Source organism: Tyto alba, unplaced genomic scaffold (genome assembly GCF_018691265.1).
Source record: "Tyto alba isolate M040663 unplaced genomic scaffold, T.alba_DEE_v4.0 Super-Scaffold_1, whole genome shotgun sequence".
Classification (NCBI taxonomy): Eukaryota; Metazoa; Chordata; class Aves; order Strigiformes; family Tytonidae; genus Tyto; species Tyto alba.
Window position 1 is genome coordinate 13,522,696 of NW_024881261.1, and position 20,071 is coordinate 13,542,766.

Sequence of the window (20,071 nt, forward strand, 5' to 3'; positions counted from 1 at the left end):
ACCTTTTCTGAAGTCAGAAGCCACAGGCCGTCTAGCCCATAGCAAAGTGGAGTTAATGTGAATCAGCTCAGCACTTGCTGAAACAGAGCTGAAAGCTTTTACACCAACAGGAAACATCTTGTATACTCTCAGGCTCCCAGTGAGGCATGGGTGAGTGGTGAGAAGCACTTATGTTCTTACCTGTTGCCACCAGCAGCCCAGGAACTGTATCTTTGCTGGAAATGCTTCCTGAAGTATATGGATTCTCTGAGAGTTGCAGATGTAAGTGCAATGAGCAAAAGGGCTGTTGACAGGAAACAAACAAAAGGCAGAAGCTTTAATATGCAACAAGTTAAATATCAGAGGAACCCTTGGTGACTGCACACAGATGCTCCGATCCTTCTGAAAATGACCCCTCTGCTCTTAGCACTGTTACAAATAGCAGCATATGTTCATTTTCTGAATAAACATTGTGAAAGTAGCTGAGAGCAAGAGAAACAGGAATGATGCATTACAAGCAAGCATGCCTGCACTTGTTTTTACCAACAATCTGATCTAGAGAACTTTTCCCCAGAAACTTAGTCCAACTTATCTTCCACAAAAAGGGTCAACCAAGATGGTCAGAATTTTCCCTTAAAATCTATGAGGCTATGAAAAATAAATCTACTTAATTGGATTAACACCCAACAGGTCAAAAAAAAAAAAAACCACAGGCAGAGTTTTGTTAACCGAGTGACTAAAATAAGCAGCTCTCAAGGAGTCAGTTATGCTTTGGAAAAGGTCTGCCACTCACCAGTTGGCAAACTACAGGATCCCCTCTTAGATCGATGTTTGGTGCCTGCAGCAAACGCCAGTCTCTGCCCTTGTTGTAGGTAATGAAAGTCTTGATTTGGTCATCTATCTTCCTGTTAGCCAGGAATATGCCTTTGATCCCTGCTACCTAGGAAAAATGGAGAGAGATGAAAAAATACATCGGAAGAACAGGCCAAAAGTAAGGTTCATCTGGGCACTCTCGGGAGCGGCAGGCCTCTGAAAAAGCAATAAAGCCATCTCAATCCAGCTTTAGAAGACTCTGAATGGCATTAGAAGCACATCTTGATGATGCCTACACAACTGAAAGGCCTCATGCAGTCTCTCTCTCTGGAAAAAAAAGACAAGGATATGCACAGAGCAAACCCCTAGGAAACAGACCACTTTTGGATTTCCTTGAGTGCTTGCAGACAGGTTGATGATGTGCTTGAAGGTAGAACATGCACCACATCACATAAGAACTCTGTGAGCTTGAGGATATGGTCTGCCCCACCCTCTCCCCAGACTGCCATAACATGGGAGACAGCAGGTCACATCAGAAGAAGCGCTTGATGTTTTTGTGTTGGTTTTCTTTTTTTTTTTTCTTTTATTAAAAAAGATGGAAATCCTGAGTATGTTGAAACTCTGTTGTGTTGCTAACTTAATTTCTTCACTTTCCTTCCACTCCCAAATTCTGTCAAAATCAACCCAGTTGTTCCAAATGTTTTGATTTTTGTCATCAGAACTCATTCCAGCAGAATATGGTCCTGTCAAAATGTCCTCAAGAAGATTTCATATTGAGTCTGGTCACTTGAATAGCTGTAAAAATAACACAGGAAGAAGGAACTTGCTTCAAATCTGCAACTTTGTGGCAACAGCCAGGATGCAAATCTTTCTACTCTAAAGCACCCTGAGTCACACTACCATTTGAATGACCCTGTGAAAATCTCTATCAGCATTTAACAGTAAAAAGTCTACGTTATACAGCTGGGGAATAGTTTGCCAAGGAATGGAAGATGATGCATGTTTATTTCAGCTAGTTCATCACAACACAGAAATATATCTGCAAAAACATTTTTCCATATAGCTGCAAAAACATTTTTCCATGTAGCAGTAGAAGTCAGCCTATAACCATTACTATAGTATTACCAATTAGTTGTTTGTTGCTGGCAAAGCACTGAGCCATGAATCTCAGCAGATCTTCCATCCAACAGGTTATGACACACCAAAACCAGAATGCTCTGAAGAAACCAGGAACCAGAACAACTGCTCTGAACAGACTGCTGTTGGCCAAGGCTGAAAGGCCTGGCAGAAGAGTGAGAATGGAAAATCAATCAGGGTAGAAGTTATACAGCTGCTACATCTGGACAAATTCATATAATTCATAAACTACTGAGTGCTCACAAAGGTGGAAACCATGTTCCTTGCTTGCAAGCACATGCCTATCTGTTCAAGGAGAAAAACAGTATTCTGAGTCCTTCTCTAGACATCCACATTAGGATGAGAATGATAATGGTTTTGCCTTTTGGAAATGCCACAGCTAACTAGTCATCGACTTGAAAGCATCCAGTTGTCACACCTATAGCAGAATGCACTGCATCTATTCCCACATGAGTTGGCTCAGCATCAAATCCAGTAAATGCCTCTGGGCTGACCCCAAAACAAATGAAGTTCCTGGAAGGTTGTTAAGAGATTTATGCTTGCTTGAACTAGCAAGCAGGTGCTGTTCTTTGTAGGGTAACCTTTACTACATACCTCATAAAGGTCAATGATGATATTCCCCTCCAGTCCTCGACTGCTTTTCACATTTTCCAAGGCCAGGGTGAAGTACACCCCTCGGGTGTCCGAGATATACAAGTTGTATGTATCATTCTGGTTCCACTCTTGAACAGCTGCAAACACCTGATTCTCATCTGTGCTGATAATATGCATGTCCTGTTAAAAGAAGACAAAAGGCCTATTACTGAGGATCTCTGTATTTCTTTGTCCTTTGGGACATGTAGTAATTACCATGACTTATGAAAGAATGGAGATGGAGCATGAATTATAGGTATGTTAAAAAATTTTCTGTTAGCAGAAGCCAGTAAATTACCACCATTGTGACTTCTCTGCATTTAATTTTTTTAATGATCACCAGCTGGGTGAATGGTTTTTGCTTTCTTCATTTTTGGTAGCTCCAAGGAATTTCATCCAGTTTCATTTTTTATTTATAGATTTGAAAGTCAGTTTTATCAATCATGGAAGATTCAAGACTTTGGAGCCTGGAGTCCTCATAGTCACTAAGTGTGGTGTAGTACCAGGCTAAAAGTAGTGACATTTCCATCCACATGCTGAACTAACAAGTTTGTGTTTCTAACTGGTAAAGAACCAGTTTCAAAAAAACTGAGAGTTCAGATTTATTTGAAGCTGAGGTATAGGGATCGGTTTGATCTAGTACTGGTAGTGATTTTTAATAACATACTTTTCTATTGAGAGTTTGTCTGAGATTTATTATCCCACTATATACAGGCTATCAAATAATCCACCCACTAACCTTTGTTGGATTCCTGTTGATGACCAAGATATGAAAGTCCAGCAAGGGTTTCCCTGTTTAGTTTTAATATCAAGGAGATGTGATAGTGTATTTTCTCTGTATTCTTTTAAAGCAGATTCATGGAAATGATTTCCAGGGTGGTGATGAGTGTTGAAGCACTTCATCCTTGCCACCATTGTTGAACAAACTAATACTGGTTCAGCTACAAGCAAAATCACTGTTGTTATGTGGGACTTCATTTATCTATTTGTATCTAAAAGTTCCCCAGGGTACCAAGGAGCCTTAATTAATTTCCTGCACTGTTTCTGCATCAAGAAACCATAATTCTGGAAGTCTAACAGAGGACAGAGTAACCTGATTTTTGGAAAGAATATCTGGGGGAAGATCAGCTCAGTATCCCCATCCTGCCTAGGAAGGAACTTAATCTTCTGTGGGAAATATCTAAATGAAAATTTGGCGTTGATTAGATGGGGCTATGTCTAATAGACCTAACATAGCCTATCAGCATGGGATGGGGAGAAAAAACATTTGAGAACTTAATTCTGTCCCAGTGAATGCAATCAGTGGAAGATTTGCCATTTCCCTCAGTGAAGGAAGACTAAATCAGGAAGTTTGTTCTTGCCCAACAGCTCTAATTCCTTAAAAATTAAATATATACCGAACCTATTCCAGCAATGTGAAAATAAGGCAAAACACACAGTGACTTCGATTTGGTTTAACTAGTTACAGTGGAAATATTACATCACCTTATTGCCAACCTCATATATGCACAACTCCAGCAGAGTTCATTAATCTACTGCTGACAGTATAGTTATTACTGTGCAGCAAAAATGTTCTAGTGACTAAAGCCAGCATAAACAAACCTCCTTTACATGGCTAGAAGACCTTGTCATGACACCTAGCTTAAAAGTACTTTTGATTTTTAAATGCCAGAAGTATCCCTGATTTTATACTACGCACCAATTCCAAACCAGGGCCACCAACAAATCTGTCTTATAACAGGCCAGTAACCTGTCACAGCATCAGTCAATAAGGCAGGACAATCATAGCACAGTCATTCTCTCTACCCACTTGTCTTTTTAATGAGGGGCAGCTCTCAAGGCCAACCTGTAAGATCAGAGCATAAATAATGATTTTCTCCTGAAAATGGCAGCAGGGTTTCCAAAAGTTGGTGTGTGGTTAGACATTCTGAATCCCACAGCACCACCATGGAATGACAAACAAAAGAAACCATATCTGTACTGTGCAGGTGTCAATACACTGTGGACTGAGATCAACCCAAATGGGAAGAAGTTGAGGTGTAACATTTGGGAGTTCGAGATGCAAATTTCTCACAACTTTTAAGTTTTCAGATGTAAGCTAAAGCAAATATGCCATATCTGCTAGACTGAAGATATCCCATAGGCAATCAGAAGGGTCGATCTAGCCCACAAGACAAATCTAGCCAACTATCTTACAATTATCCCACTAAAATTTTCACTTGTGGAGGGAAGAAGAAAGCCATTACTATTGATTCTCAGCCCTCTATGACAGTAGCCTCAACAGCCATTCTGAGGCTCCAACGAGCAGCAGCAGTCTCAACTGCCCATTAGGCTACCCAGAATCTTGTACCCAGCCCAGGCTCTGGAAAGGTTGGTCCCTTCTGTTCTACACAATCCAAAGCAATGACTACACTATGGAATTTGAGTATAATTCCAGGGACATATTCTCTTTGCTAAGGCTTGCACCATTTGTTCCGGTAGAAAGCTAAGGCTTAAGAAGGTAAATCCAGTCACAGCTGTATGATATGTACTAACTTCCCTACCTCCCTGCTTTGCCAGTCAGTGTTAATCTTAGGCCATCTCAGTCATCTCCTAAGCAGCATCACATAGTGGGTCCGTGTGTCTAAAGCATCTATAAGGCACAAATTTTATGGAGCCAGCTCCATCTCCATGACTTCTTGGCAACATCCAGTCATAGGATGGTGACAGTGGAGCTGCTATACCCTGTGCTTCTCTCATTGTATGGAGACTGCAGCAGTGATCAGCATCCTAACCGTTCTCCAGGACCCTCAATGTCACCACCAGTCTTACAGAGCAATCATTAATAGAGAACAGAGTAGGACTGGGAAAAGCTCTTCATAGAAGATTGGTCAAGGAGAAGATGGTTTGAACTCTGTTTTCTGAGGTACCTGTTCATTCCAATTTGATGTTTACAGAGGAAAAAAAATAAACTGTTCTTTCTGAAATGCTCACTAATCAAATGCAGAGAGAGGTAAAGATTCCAAATCTGTATTTAAGAAAGATCATTCAAGTAGCACAAAGAAGGGAGCTCCCCAGAGAGGAACCCCACTGAGGTGCTTCATCATTAGGCAGGCTATTCAAGATGTTATATGTCTGTGTTCATAAATGGTGCACTCACCTTAGGAAGAGAGTATTTGGGCAATTTAATCTGTGCAAAAGGCTCCCGTCTGTATGACACATAGTAATTTGCTCTTCCACCAGCTGTCACCTGTGGAAACACCAAAGAAAGTGAATGATGACCCTTCCAAGACACCCTATTCTGACATCTCTAAGGGGGTTTGACAACCTTTATTTCAGATATCTCTTCTATGACCTGCACAGCTGTCCCTAAAAGCATCTGTAAAACTCCAAAGAAACACCAGACTTGAGAGGGCTGGAGCATTATTTATTTAAGCTGTGCAATTGAACTTTCCATTTTGTCTCTCATGCTTCAAATCCAGCATGATTTTAACGTCTTCAGAAAAAGGAAAAAGTGGTTTTAAAGTTTAAGGTCTTGAGTAGAAGAAATAAGATGAACTGGTTTCATCACGTGGTTCCAGCACAAATACCTTGGGCAGGTCATTTAAAGTCTCTGTGCTTCTGTTCCTTTCCTGTAAGAAAGAGATAACACCTCTTTTCTCTGCTGCTTCTCAGCCTTGTCCGTTTTCACTGTAAGTCCCTTGGGGCCAGGGTTGTCTTCCAATAACCTTTTAGAGTGACTAACAGCAGAGATCCACAGTAGCACTATTTAAGGCAAACAGTAAATGGAATGAATGCTCTCTTGTAAAGCTGGAGCTAAGATCTTGGATGCTCTTTGTCACCATAAAACTAGTTTCTCTGAAATCATACTGTCTCTGAATGAGGATGTGGAGAGGATCTGATAGACATCCAAATCTGCAGTTTTATGGACTGAATGAGCTGTAAAGGCTACACATAAATGACATGCATTGATGAGATCTAGCCCTGATAATTTGTAAAATATGGGATTTTAAACCTGTCACTAGTCACTCTTGCTGTGGGTGTTCTTTCTGGCACCACTTCAGGCCTGGTTACAATAAGGCTTACATTGGTGAATTTCCTATATTCTGCTGTTTTAGCAGTCTTGCAGCTTTTAAGATAAAACAATACACAAAGCATTTCTCTATTATATGCAGTGTCATTTGTTGTCTTCTTAAATTTCCAATAAAGCTAACAGAAAGGTCCTCGATTCTCTCCTAGATATACTTCCTTTTATCTGACAGTGATATTTCAGAATGAGCTTACATGGAATATTGTTATAGCATCAATTATGTTCTCAGCAATGATATCACCTCTAGATAGTGGCTTTTTTTCCCTAGAGAAGCTGTCATTTGAAGGACACTATATTACTGGTCATGATTTTTGATATCTAATCAACTCAAGATAAGGCTTTTCTATTGACAGTTTAAAGAACTGGAAAGAAAGGAAGGTTTAGAAATAGGACAGGCTTCTAACACTAAGACTTCCCCTTCTGCTTGCTTCCCAGTTTTACTTGTAATGTTATCATAGCTGCCTTTAGCACTCCCAACAAAAAAAAAAAAAAACAACACTATATTACACACTGCATAAGAAGGCAGAAGAATGACTCATATCACAGCAAACAAACTATACAAACAACATATAGCTAAAGTCAACAGGAAACAGACATGAAAATCTAAAGCAATTTGCCTACAGTCTCAAAAAGAGCCAGTGGCAGAAACAGTGAGAGAACAGGACTCACTTGACTCTCACTTCATGTAAAGTGCACTGTGGACTGGCACAGTAGCATTTTGGTGTCCTGCTCTCCCGCTGTGAGGATGGTGAAAGGGCTGTGAGTGTTATTTCCAAAGGATATATTTCCCATCTAATACTACCACATCAAAAACAAGTTTTCGCAGGAGAGAACAGGCTATGCAGAAAGGCAAAAATTCATGTTTATAGCGATTGTTTCTCTCTGTCAGCTGTAGAAGCATTGCCCAAAGAATCCCACACTTCTAGGTCATATTACCTATATAGCACAGGGAATATTTAAATATCCCCTTTTTTCTGGGTGATGTTTCTGACCTCCAGTGGAAGATCCAAATTCTCAAATGATATAACTGTCACACTAATTCACTTTACACCACTCATTATTTCAGCACCACATCATTATTTGTAGCAGAGTCCAGATAGGACTGAATGTGTCCAATGACTACTTGATAAGAACCCTGGGTTCAATATCCACCTCTTCTGATGGGCTGAGACATAGTCATCAACTCGTCTTTAAGATGCAAACATGAATATTTGCATACTTTGTAAATGATGTTATGATTCATTAACATTGGGAACACTCCAACAATCTTCAAGATAATCACAAGAACATAGAGGGGCAGAAATATCAAGGGGTGATCAAATGTTTCAAGACAGGTTCTACTCCAAATCTATCACACTCAAAAGAATTTACATAGTTTTTCTGGCCTTATGCTACCTCAAACTGGTACCTGGAGGGATTTTCTTTTGTTTGGATTTTTTGTTTGTTTGTCTGTTTTTTTAAGGCAGAAAGGTAGGATTCAAACACTGTTCAAATTCACTATGCATTAGCTAAACTCCCTTTCAGACCTCTACCCAGATTAGGTCAAAGGTTTAGAAATAGAAATTTTTGTGGTCTGTGGTCTTTCTGAGCCAGTTAATATGAAGCCACCCACAATTCTGCTAGCAGGAGTTGTGTGGAGCTTTTCCCAGCCAGGACCTCATATTTGCTTGATTTACACGCATGGTTATAACAGTTCCAAAAAATGATCAAGCCTTCAATAAAGTTTTGGCAAGCACTGTGGTAGAGAATGAATTTTGGAAAGCCCAACTTAATTTATTTTGATGAACTTTTCCTTTTCCTATGAGCAAACTCTCCAACACTGTAAATCCCAGAGATTAGAATAGTGTTTTGCCCTCTAATGCCTCCTTTTAGTTCACATTTGATGAATGTCACTCAATTATTTGTTGCAAGCTCATCTGTCATGCTTAGTACAGAATTAGTTGGGTTTGTCTTTTTCCTCCTCCTTTGCTAATGACTGGTTCATTAATCTGTTTTTCTGGATTTCTATTTTATGTGTTTAATTGGGCTTCTGGCCAGTGGAAATGATTCCTTTGGACAAATGTGTTTGTCATTAAACACATCTGTCTTTCCTAACCTGTGTTTTTAATTCCTCCCTTCTTTGACGATCTACTACGTTTCTTTAATACTTCCACATTTTGCTCTAAAGACAAAAGTCCGGTCTCACATCAGCTGACACTGAAGAACAGAAACGTGAGACGTTTCTCTTAAAGCCCTGACAGTTTCAGTATTCTGGCTCATCCCCCTTTCTGACCTGCAATGGGACAGACAAACATTGAAGACAACAAATATGTTCACAAGGCTGCAGAGAATTATAGAAAACCTGTCATGAAATCTATTTATCTGCATAATTTCTACAACATGTCTAGAAAAACACTAAGCCTTTTCTCATGTTAATGACTGAATATGATTCTTTAAGGGCAGGTTTTATTTATCTTTTTTTTTTCTTAAATAGATGTTTGTCTTAACCAAAAAATTACGTCATCTAAAAGAGTTTGAAAGCAAGCAGAGTGAGTTACAAGGTCCTAGAATGTAAAGACACCCTAGATGAAGTCAGGAGCAGTAGACCAGAGTGTACCAGGCTTCATTCTCATCTTCCTGGCTAGCTGATGCTCGGATCCATTATTTCCAATGTAAGGCAGATATCAATATGACAAACATGGAACAACTAAATGTCTGAAATTACTTTGGGCTAAGTAAGACCCCATCTACCTCGTGCTGCTCAAAGAACTTGCAGAAAGCCTAAAGGAACATGCACTGATGCTGACAGTGAAACACTATATTAGAGGCACAGCCTTGGTGGAAAAACAGTGACAGCGTACAGATAGCAGACACTTCCTAAGTGAATGCTTGTAAGAGAATGGAGGGCCCTTTTCTACACAGTTTATCAGCCTGGGTGGTTTACAACAGTAACAATCACTTGCCCTGCACAGTTATTGAAACAGGTCATCTACTTTTTACACTGTTGATAATGTTCAAAGCAAAAGAGAAATGGTAATAGCACAAATCAACCAGAATGACCAGACATGTTGAGGGATTTACGATTCCTGTAATTTACCTCCCACTTCAAGCATAGTACATGGTGACTCAGTCCATTACAGAACCAAACTTCCTTGTTGATAGTAAGTAGTTGATAGTGGATAGTTTATGTTATTTTCAATAAACACTTCACTTTTTTTTCCTGGGGTGACTTAGCTCCCTCTTCCCTAATAACATAAAATGAGTTATTAGAAGTCAAAAGTTGGGAAACACTGTATTGGTTTTGTAATGGCATCCTGGATCTGTGTTCTCCATCTCCATACAACTCCCTGGCATCCCTCCTTGCTGCTTTAACTTCAGTTACTTTTTTTCCTTCTTGTGGGCATAAAATCTCCTAAATCAAATTGTGGCTTAAAGCATGGAGGAGTGATGACAAGTTAAGCAGACAGGTCGCTCCCCTCACACCTTTAGTGAGGGATTTTGATGTTCTTCAGAGCCAGCTACTGTCTAGGCCTTGCACAGGTTTGGCAGCATGAGGACTGAAAAGTTGTGCCTCTTCTCCCAAGCCTAATCACATGCCAGTCACAAGAGAGTCAGAAAATGAAGAAGAACACATCTGCATGAGCCTAGTGTAATCTTCTTCCTTCTTGATTATTCACCATGGCCAGGACAAACCATCTTCCAGATATTTCAGTGTACTGAGATTCTCCACTTCCCCAGCATAAATCACACCTTGATAGGCACCATCTAGTCTGAATTAACCCCCTGTGGTTTTCATTAATATCATACCTTCTGCACAATCATTAAAGCAATATGCAATTACCTGAGTGTGCTGCAGAGACATACAGATTAGTGTTTCTGTGTGCCAACCACCTTCAAGCTGCCTGGTAAATTCAGCAGGCTTTGAAAACATGCCACTTTTTAGAGTGTCAGACTCATCAATGAAAATTTGCTAAGACAAAGGAGCATTTATTATACTGGCCCAGTCCCTATCTACTTCTCTCTCCCCTCAGAGTTATGATGGCACAGCTACAGGCCAGACAAATCTTGGGTGAAAATATTGGATTTGTTTTAAAAGCAACTCCTGCAGAAAATGTGTAAGTTTGCACCTAAACATGAGCCACTTTAGACCTGCAAATGTACATTACCCACACAGAAACCAACTTAAGAGAGGAGCATAACTGTACACATTAAATCTCCTTTTGAAGGATTTCAGAGGAAACATATGAGTCTGCCAAGGTAATCCTTTACATCTCCAGCTGCAGATGCTGCTGATAAATCAGACAACATGAGGGGAGGGGTGAATGCAATGAAAGAATGCACAGCACAAAAAGCTCTAGAAATAAAATAAAATAAATAAATAAATGAATGAAAATATTAATAATTTTTCATCAACAGATATTTAGGTTCAAGTTCCAGGTCTGATATTTGGCACAGCAAAGATGAAACAGTGCTCGAAATGGATGAAAAGCACCCAGCAGTGAATAGGAAAGTAGCTAACTATTTACTGTCTGCCTTGCTTTAAGAAGAGCTTTTAACTAGCACCTGGAGTGCACTTTCTTTTATCTTTATGTATTAATTTCCCCCACTAGAGTGCCGTCCAGTATTTTAAATAGGGGTAAGAGAAGATCAGCTGCAGCAGGCATTATTCACCAGTAAAACAGGTGTAATCGTGTTCATCATTTCAACGTCTTCATCCTATTAGTTTCATAATAAGCTTTTAATGATTTCTTCAATAAAAGACTCAAAGACCAAACCCTACAAGTTGGAGAGTGCGCCATTGTCCCGCCAAGCTGCTTTATCTACCATTGATCGCAAAGATAAAAATCAATCGTAGCTAAGCAGGGTGAAGTTAAAAATAAATTGCATGGATTGATTTCTGTTGAGACCTTTGGCTCCTAGTTAAAAAATGAGGGAAAGAAATTTATATTTGAAAATGCTGTATTTAGCATCTATGAAAATAAAGAGAAGGCTCTAGATCAGGAAATCAAAGTTTAATTTCTCTCCTCATATCTTGTTTCACTGCTGAGAAGTTTCACATGAGAAAAAAAACCAAAATAATAGTAATAATAATAATAATAAAAAAAAAGTATCTTTCTCCTTTCTTTATTCCTGGGGAAATTTGGTACTTATTTAATTTATTAAATTGACATCTTAAGAACTGAGGTCAGGAATCCATGTGAATTGGCATAATCACAGCTGTGGCTGCTGGTTGAAGTCTACTCACCTTATAACTAACTTCAATTCAGCAAATATGTTCATTTAGCCTAGCCTTAAATATCCAATACACTTGAAACATACACTCATGCCCTACTAAACATAAACACTTCCAAGTTTTCCTAAACAACCACAATTACAACCAGTATCAGAAACAAAATACTCTGAGCTTAGACATACTTAGCTTATAAAATTAGGAACCTTTTTTTCTCCTTTATAAAACCTTAAAGAGAAATGTCCCCCAACTACTGTTCTAAGGCTATAAATAATATTTTCTTTTTTTACTGAGCCTGAAAAAAAAATTTTCATAAATATATCCACTTTGACAAAACCAAATTTGATTCAGATAAAAACAAACAAACAAACAAAAAAACATTTTCTACAAAACCCATTTCCCAACAAATGACTTCAACAGTAATTTTTGGACACACTCTGATGATACTCCAGGCATCTAAAAAGACAATATTATCCATAGGTTCTATAAGAAGCTATCAGTGATTATAGGTGAATACTGATGTCTGTGTATGTTTTAAGGAGACTTTCTGATGCAGAAGAAGACTGAATTGGTTCAACAGCTTTCTGCAGAAGTGTTTGCTCCTCTAAGCAAGAGGAATTATTCAGATGTGTATTGTAAGAGTCCCACCTATCTGCACTAGACAACATCTAAAGAAATTCTGAGTTTACTCATTCTCACTCATGCTAGTAAGCAGGCTGAGATGCTGCCCTGCTGTGCAACTCTGAACTAAGCAAAAGTCTTCTAAGATCAAAATTACTTGAGAGGGTGAAGAAGATCCAAACAGATGATCAGAATCAGAGAAGAGCATTTTGACTTAAACTTTTCATTTTCCATATGGAATTCCTACCATTGATAAGAACTTCAGCTGCTCCCACACTGCTGCATGTGCAAGCTGCAAGTAACCACCATCCCCTGCTCTTAAATGGCAACACTGCAGACTCCATCACATTCAGGAGGATTATAAACCACAGCCAAGACTATTTCTCTCTTACCAGCACCCACCGCACTTCTTTCTTCCTTCATCACATCATCTTCAAAAAAAAAAGGGCAACCACAAGAGCAGCTTAGCTTTTTGGACATGGGGACACCATATGTCCCAGGACAACCTGACCTGAAGGAAACTGGAATCAAGAGAGCACCGTGAAGCTCCCAAGATTTCCAGGAGACTGAATCACAAATTAAATGGCATAGAAAGCTGACAAGAAATATTTCCAGGAGGAGAAATGGGAGGAGGGGCTGGGTGAGAGGCAACACCATCCTATGTATTTCAGCCTGCATTGATAAATTATGCTATGGGAATGAAAAAGGGAAAGGACACCCATGTTCTCACTCTTTAAAGGCCTTGGAAAGTGATAATGTACTGCTTTTCAGCATACAGGTCTGATTAATGGAGCAAAGAATTTCCCATTTAAAGTGTAAATGGAGCAGGGTCTGAAGCAAACAACCAGCCCTTTTCAATCAGAGCTTGAAGGTGTCATTCCTTGTTCTTATCAAGTAAGACAACCAGCCAAAGGTAGATCTAAGAGTGTTAATCTCCACAGGCATTTGTTTGTCCTGCTAGAGAAAATAGGTATCACCCCCAAATTCAACCCAGTATCAGCTTCTAAGTCTCTGAGGAGTCTTTGATGTCCAGTAGCTTTGTCACTGCCACAGAAAGTGCTGAAAATCCAAGCTACATTTCAGATCGACTTCAGCTGCACTCTGTTGGGATAGCAGAGTTTTCACTATCCCACAGAAAAATAAAGACATAAAAAATAATCAAGATATGTATTGATCATCCATTCACACATCTCTTCACTGACTTACAGTCAGTTCAAACCAAAAAGGCCAAAGTTACCCTGAGGGCCTCCATGCATTGACAGAGACAGAAGCTTAAGGGAGGAATAGGAACAGTGTTAACTGGATGTTGAACTAGACTGGTATGACCTCTGGGAGGAAAGCCACACACTGAAGGGTTTACACACAGAAAATACAACAAGATTAATAGGAGGAGGAAACATACTTTATGAGACATGCATTTATTGCTGGGGAAAAAAAAAAACAAAAGGACAATTTTCAGAGACCAAATCCTTCCTCAGGTCCCTTAGGATCTCATGAGTATGCCCAAAAGCGTATCTGTCCCTTTTCTAAATCTATCAATTCCAGTCTCATTAAAAAATACTACCTCTCCCTGTAAGCTTTGTCTCACATCCTTAGGCCACCAGTGCTATAACAGCAGTACTGCCAGCAATCTTCATGCCACACATTCTGAAGAGTTTCATCATTATTATTGTCCCTCTCCTGATACCTAGGGTTCTGTGTGAAAACACAGTCCTTACATAGGTCTTCACCAGTGCATTGGGAATGTCATCAGTCCCTGCTAGCAGCCAGGCTGGTCCAACACAGGACTCCAGCAATCCAGCAGAGCCACTGAGCTGTTGCACCCGAGATAGCTTGCACATAGCCTTTGGGTAAATGGGAACAACTACTTAACTTAGCAATACCTAACAACAACTTTAACTTAGCAGTAATTAGCTCCCTATGGCAGCTGTAGGTCTGTCCACAAGAATGTTGCTTTCTGCAGAAATCGGTGTCCCAGAGCAAAGCTGATTTCCAGTGAATGCATTACTGTATTCACACCCCCTCCGGAGTTCTCAGACCACCACAAATAAGCAACACTACTGAAACTTCTTTTGGCCCAAACTTTCCTCACTCCCTGCAATAAATGATGAGATTTGCTCATGCCTGTCTTGGATTTTCAATGGAAAGTTTTCATCTGTCGACAAGGAAACATCCACAGATCATTCCTGCTCTTTTCTTTAGTCTTTAAAGAACTAACTAGCACTGATGTTATTTGTTTACTTAAGGTAAATAAAAAGTTTTTCTCCAAAAAATGCTTTCTCACTCAAAACAGAATTGCATGAAAAATAATCCCCATTTTCATTAAATCCTATTGCAGTTTAGGGTCTTTTCAGCAACCTGAGCAATTCTATTAGAAATCCTGATACAAGACTTGCTTGAAAAATATTTTCCCCAGAATTCCCCCTGTGATTTATTTTTGCCATATAAATTCTCCAAAATATCAATACACTAGATTCATACATAAAACAAAAGACTATCTGTAACCCCTGGGTCTTATAATGTACGCTCTGCACATGAGAATACCGTATCAGTTCTGGTATTAGTCAGGAAGCCAAATCTTATAGGCAGTTGCAGGTTACCTCTGCACCTAAGTTAGAAAGTGATACTATCTCAGTAGCAAGTACTCAAAGGCACCATTAAGGAAAGGTGTGGTACAGCTATATAGAATGGCACGTTATAGCTGTAGAGACAGTATGGGCTCTGCTACTGTACATCTATATAATCTAATACAACTGACACTGACCTTAATGACAAAGTTGCTCATCGCATTAGCTCCTTTTTGGTACAGTAAATAAATTCAGACATATTCCAAGGTTTTCTCACAAATAAATTACCTGCTCTGCAAGCTGTATGAATTTTAAGTATTAACCATGAAAGATGATGATGATGATACTGGCTCCTGGCTACATCAGAGCAATCCTTTGACCTGAATGAAAACTTGTACACACAACAGAGGGCAGGATTTTCTCTTAATGTATCAATTTATGCAGAATTATCCAATCTTAGTGATGTGCTAGGCATCCTTAAATAACTATTAATCAATCAAATAGAAATTCAATCAATAAATTCAGAGTGATCACCTACTGTTTATTCATAAGAATTCTTCCTACTTTCTCTTAGTGGCTATTTCTTCCTTCCTTCATTACCTTTTACATTTTTCATCATGTGCTGTGTTATTTATCTCCTTTGCCTGGTAACCAATCCCAGTCTTTTCAAACTCTCTTCATGGGCAAGTTTTTTTCAAACATAGGATCATTCTCACTTTCTTTCTTTGCACTGAAATTCTGCAAGTACTTTCAGAAGTACTGCACAACAACATTCCACATAATAAAGAATCACTGCTTTATAATGACGCTATAACATTTTCTGTATTCTTCTTTCCCCTATCCATTATGCACCATAGTATCACGTTTGCTTTGAGTGCATAGTTACGCAGGCTAATGCTCCCCAAGAATCTTACACTACAGACCTGTTCATCAACTTGATTAGAATGGATATTCACTAGTAAGTAACTGTGTGCAGATATTCTAAAACATTGATATCAATAGATGGGATTCATATTCCCTAATTTTAGTTGTCAAAAAGCTAGGGGTCTTCTCTAAGCTATACCTAGGTTCCTTCTATTATTAATTAGAAAGGCATAGTTGGAAAGAGACCTATTTCATCCTGCAATAGGTGCAACAGGAGAAGATAAAATGACCCTGAAGGTATTGATGTCTCCACTCACTTTACAGGAACACAGACTACTGGTTTTGACTAAAAGTACTGTTTTCATGACAAAAGTTAAAAGAAACAAGTTCCTCTCTCTACTCCAAGACATTACTTCTGATTTGTTCCAGTACAGACAGACCAGAACTCATGCACCCATCCTTTACGTAACTATTAAACCTCACCAGGCTCTTAACATTTAATTTGATATTTATTTATTCATCTCTGTCTAATATTTGAAATTCAAAAGAGCTGGCTCCTGTATTTCTGTCCAAGATTATCCAAACAGAATGATATGCATGAGACACTGCACACACAGTCAATCTGACACATCCCATAATAGGCAGCTATATCACATGGCTTGTAAGACTAATACATCCAGGACATATCAGCACTCCTACATATGTACTGAGCAAACACTCTGCATAGCCCATTGACCATATGCTGGACACAGTGGATTTAACACACCAGCAGCTCAGAGAGGTGTGTGCTGTGAATCTGAAGTGTCTGCGTGTTACTCGAGTACTACGTGGACTCAATCCATACCCAGTTTCTGCAGCCACTTATAACAGGCTGCTGGACAGTCAGAAATGCTGCAAGTGTGATACAAAAAAGAGGGAACATGATAGACAAACTGTGAAAGGGAGAGTCTCCTACTCAAAGCAGGAGAAATGTTCAGTGTGCATATTTAACACTTTTTAACAGTGTGGGTATATGGTTTTCACTTCAACCACCCATCAAGCTGTAATAAAACAGTTAAGGATAGTCAAGGCACTTGAAGTATTACATATACATACATGCATGTGTCTGTATACACACAAACACACACAGAGGTTTTTTTTAACTTGAAGCAATTAGCAACTATGAGCTTGAGCCACTCAATGTTAATTTGAGGTGGAGGAATGCACACACCAGGCACAGGTCCTCACTGCAAGCCCAAGTTTCTAAACAGAACAGCCTTGGTTTAGCACAGGTGGGAGCTGTGGAATGAGAAACATCTGTAAGGCCTCATGCTAGCCTTAAAGAATTGGATGTTCCACAATACTCAGCCACAGACATAAACTGCCAGATTAAGAGAGTCTCTCTAAAATACTTCTTGGGAGACTAGAGCATTTACCAATTGGAAAGTCATTGCCTCTAGCCAAATATTGAATTACTAAATTGCAAGAGCTACATTCTCAGTGTTTTCTAGCAGCAGGTCTCCCCATGATGCCAAAGGAAGCAATAGCCGGCTGGGTTTGAGGGGGAATGAGGAGGGCTGTGGCTCCCATAGCAATTGGTCATCTCCAGAACAGCAGTCTGCCCTACTCACAGGAGAAGTCTGCTAATGTTGCTCAAGTGCATACAGTTTCCATACTGCAGTTCTTCCAGGTCGTATGGATCCAGTTCTCCACCTAATCCCAGCACAGAATTATCAGCCTTCCCATTTAAACTCCCATTTCTAAGAAAATTTCACAATAAACTGCAGAACTTTATTATAATTTGGATACATTCACAAAAAATGTTCCCTCAAGGAAGTAAAATAGGAGCTTAACGTAACCCAGTCTTTCTCAAAAAGGGAAGCATATGTCTTTTCTGTACCACCTGGATCCAAGCTCCATCTCATTTCATCTCATTCCCCATCTTCAGCATTGGTGACAAGCAGTTAACATCACCCTGTCTGTAATCTCTGTGTCTCCTGAGCTTTCTACGACCTGGAATCACTGCAGCCTGGCTCCCAGTTTTCACACAAATGGTACATCTTCAGGAAGTGTTCTTTCATACCATACTATTCATTCTCACACTTCCACAGGTATGAAATGGGGAGAAATGGCCTTGTTCCATCCAACCCATGTATTATCAGAAAAACAAGTAGTTTCTCATCCAGTTTTTGTCACTTTCTCCTCATCTCCACATTCATCGACTAACTGACAAATTTACAGCCATCTTCCACTTTGAAGTTTCCCTATAACATCTTTTTCCAATCTCTCTATTTTACCTCCTACTGCAAATCTCTGTTTGCTCCATTAGCATTACTTGACTGTCAAATCAGCATAAACCTTTACATTCCTTAAAATGATCACTCACAGATTTCCTTTGTTCTCTGTTCTCTCCAATTCATCACTAGCTTCTTTGTATTTTCCAAGTAGCCACAACAATAGCAAGTTAGAGCTTCTGTGAAACCCGTGAACCTTTATGATTACTGCTGAATGAACATTCAAAATATCTAAGATTCACCATGAGACAAGTGATGAGCAGAGATCAACTGTTTTGTTCCAGACTGCATAGCAGGCAGGTAGACTCCCAGCTCTTATTACCTGTGATCCCATGCACTTGTCCTAAGAATATGCCTCCTCTCTCGCACAGAACAAATACCTCATGTAGGCAGAATTCATGCTATGTTTATAGCAAGCCAATGTACCTGGATGAAGATATATTCATCCTGAACAACAAGGGAGCTGATGTCAATAGAGCGCGAAAATGGCCCACTCCTTTTGGTCTCCGAGCACTCTTGGATCCGACAGGTCAAATAGTGGGTGTCTGTAATGAGAGAATATGTACACATGAGAAATGCCCAGGTAGGAGCCTGTTGTCTGTAAAAAGCAACAACTCACAAGAAAGTCTCTGAAGGGAAGTCTTAACCACATCTCCAATTGGATAGATGTTATTTCATGATCTACCTCCAGGCTTTAAAAACTGTAACTGCTCTCTGGAGTCTGGAATTCATCACGCTTCCACACCCACCATTCCCTTCCCCATTGTGTAGATGTCCCTCAGGAGATTGGAGTTCAAACCATAAATGAAGGGTACAAATCATAAACGCATCAGAAAACTGATTATGAGACCATATGGATCAGAAGAAGATTTCAAAAGCCACCCAGGTAGAATTTATTGATTCCACTATGCTGATGGGAATTATATCGCCGTCCTCCCTCTAAAATACCCCAGCCTTGATGACTGGTTTTAATTGTAGTAATAACACACAAGGAGAATAAAAAGTCCAAAGCTGCATTAGTAAGTATAACTTATTTTGCTGTGAAAACAACAAGCATGTCCCAAAATTAACTCTTTATAGGCAACATAGGCTAAATAGGAAAATGCCATGGATGTGAAATATCATGACTGAAGAGTCTGAAGAGTCCCAACAGTATTTATATGCACTACAAGAGGCACCAAATGCTTCTGTATAGAAAGAAGATGAGAAGACCATCACATTAATGGGATGCCTTGTCAGTCCTTGGCATTGCTTGAGAGAAGGAACAGCACTGGGAGAAGACCATAAAGAAGATATAAGGCAAAGACAGACGTACAGAAAGTTGCTTGGAGTGGCAAGAAGAGATGTGCTCGCCTCCAGCAAGTTGGCAGGGTTTATAGGGGATTAATCAGAGATGTGCTCACCTCCAACAAGTTGGCAGGCGTTATAGGGGATTAAGCATTATTTCACTCAGGCTAAGAAAGGATCTCATGAAACAGAATAATCAAGGCATTGTGTCTCTAGTTGTATGTAATCTAAATATGCCATCTCTGCCTTTCAACTGCTCTTCTGAAAACTGCAAATTAGGGAGAAAATGAAAATACAACTAAGATGACGGCTACAGTGATAAAAGGGTATTATCTTTTACACTGCAGTACTTCTACTGGCTTCTTATATTCATGCACTTGTTCACTTTTCGACAAAGGGTGAAGACAGACCATCAATGAAGAAAACAGTGAGTTTATAAGGGCTGGGGTGAGCCCGGTGCAGTGATTTAAGTTCACAACTGCACCTTTTAACAAGGAGCTTGTCAAACTGAGCCCAAAAGGATGAAAGGAAATTTTAAAATGACAGTAACTAGCCTAGCAAAGCTGCTTACAGGATTCCCCATCCCATAAAACCTGTTATTGTCCTTAGTCTTTGTCTT

General features: G+C 39.5%; 1 protein-coding gene across 1 annotated transcript in view; it reads right to left on the reverse strand.

Annotated features, from left to right (window-relative positions):
- The window catches only part of SORCS3 (sortilin related VPS10 domain containing receptor 3), a 307,228-nt gene that overhangs the window by 61,897 nt on the left and 225,260 nt on the right, over positions 1-20,071 (reverse strand). The window contains exons 7-11 of the mRNA XM_042791658.1: positions 18,592-18,710; positions 5,702-5,791; positions 2,524-2,703; positions 773-919; positions 181-283 (exon numbers count right to left, since the gene is read on the reverse strand). Of these exons, the coding sequence (XP_042647592.1) occupies positions 181-283; positions 773-919; positions 2,524-2,703; positions 5,702-5,791; positions 18,592-18,710 (639 nt within the window). The remainder of the gene's footprint in view (positions 1-180; positions 284-772; positions 920-2,523; positions 2,704-5,701; positions 5,792-18,591; positions 18,711-20,071) is intronic.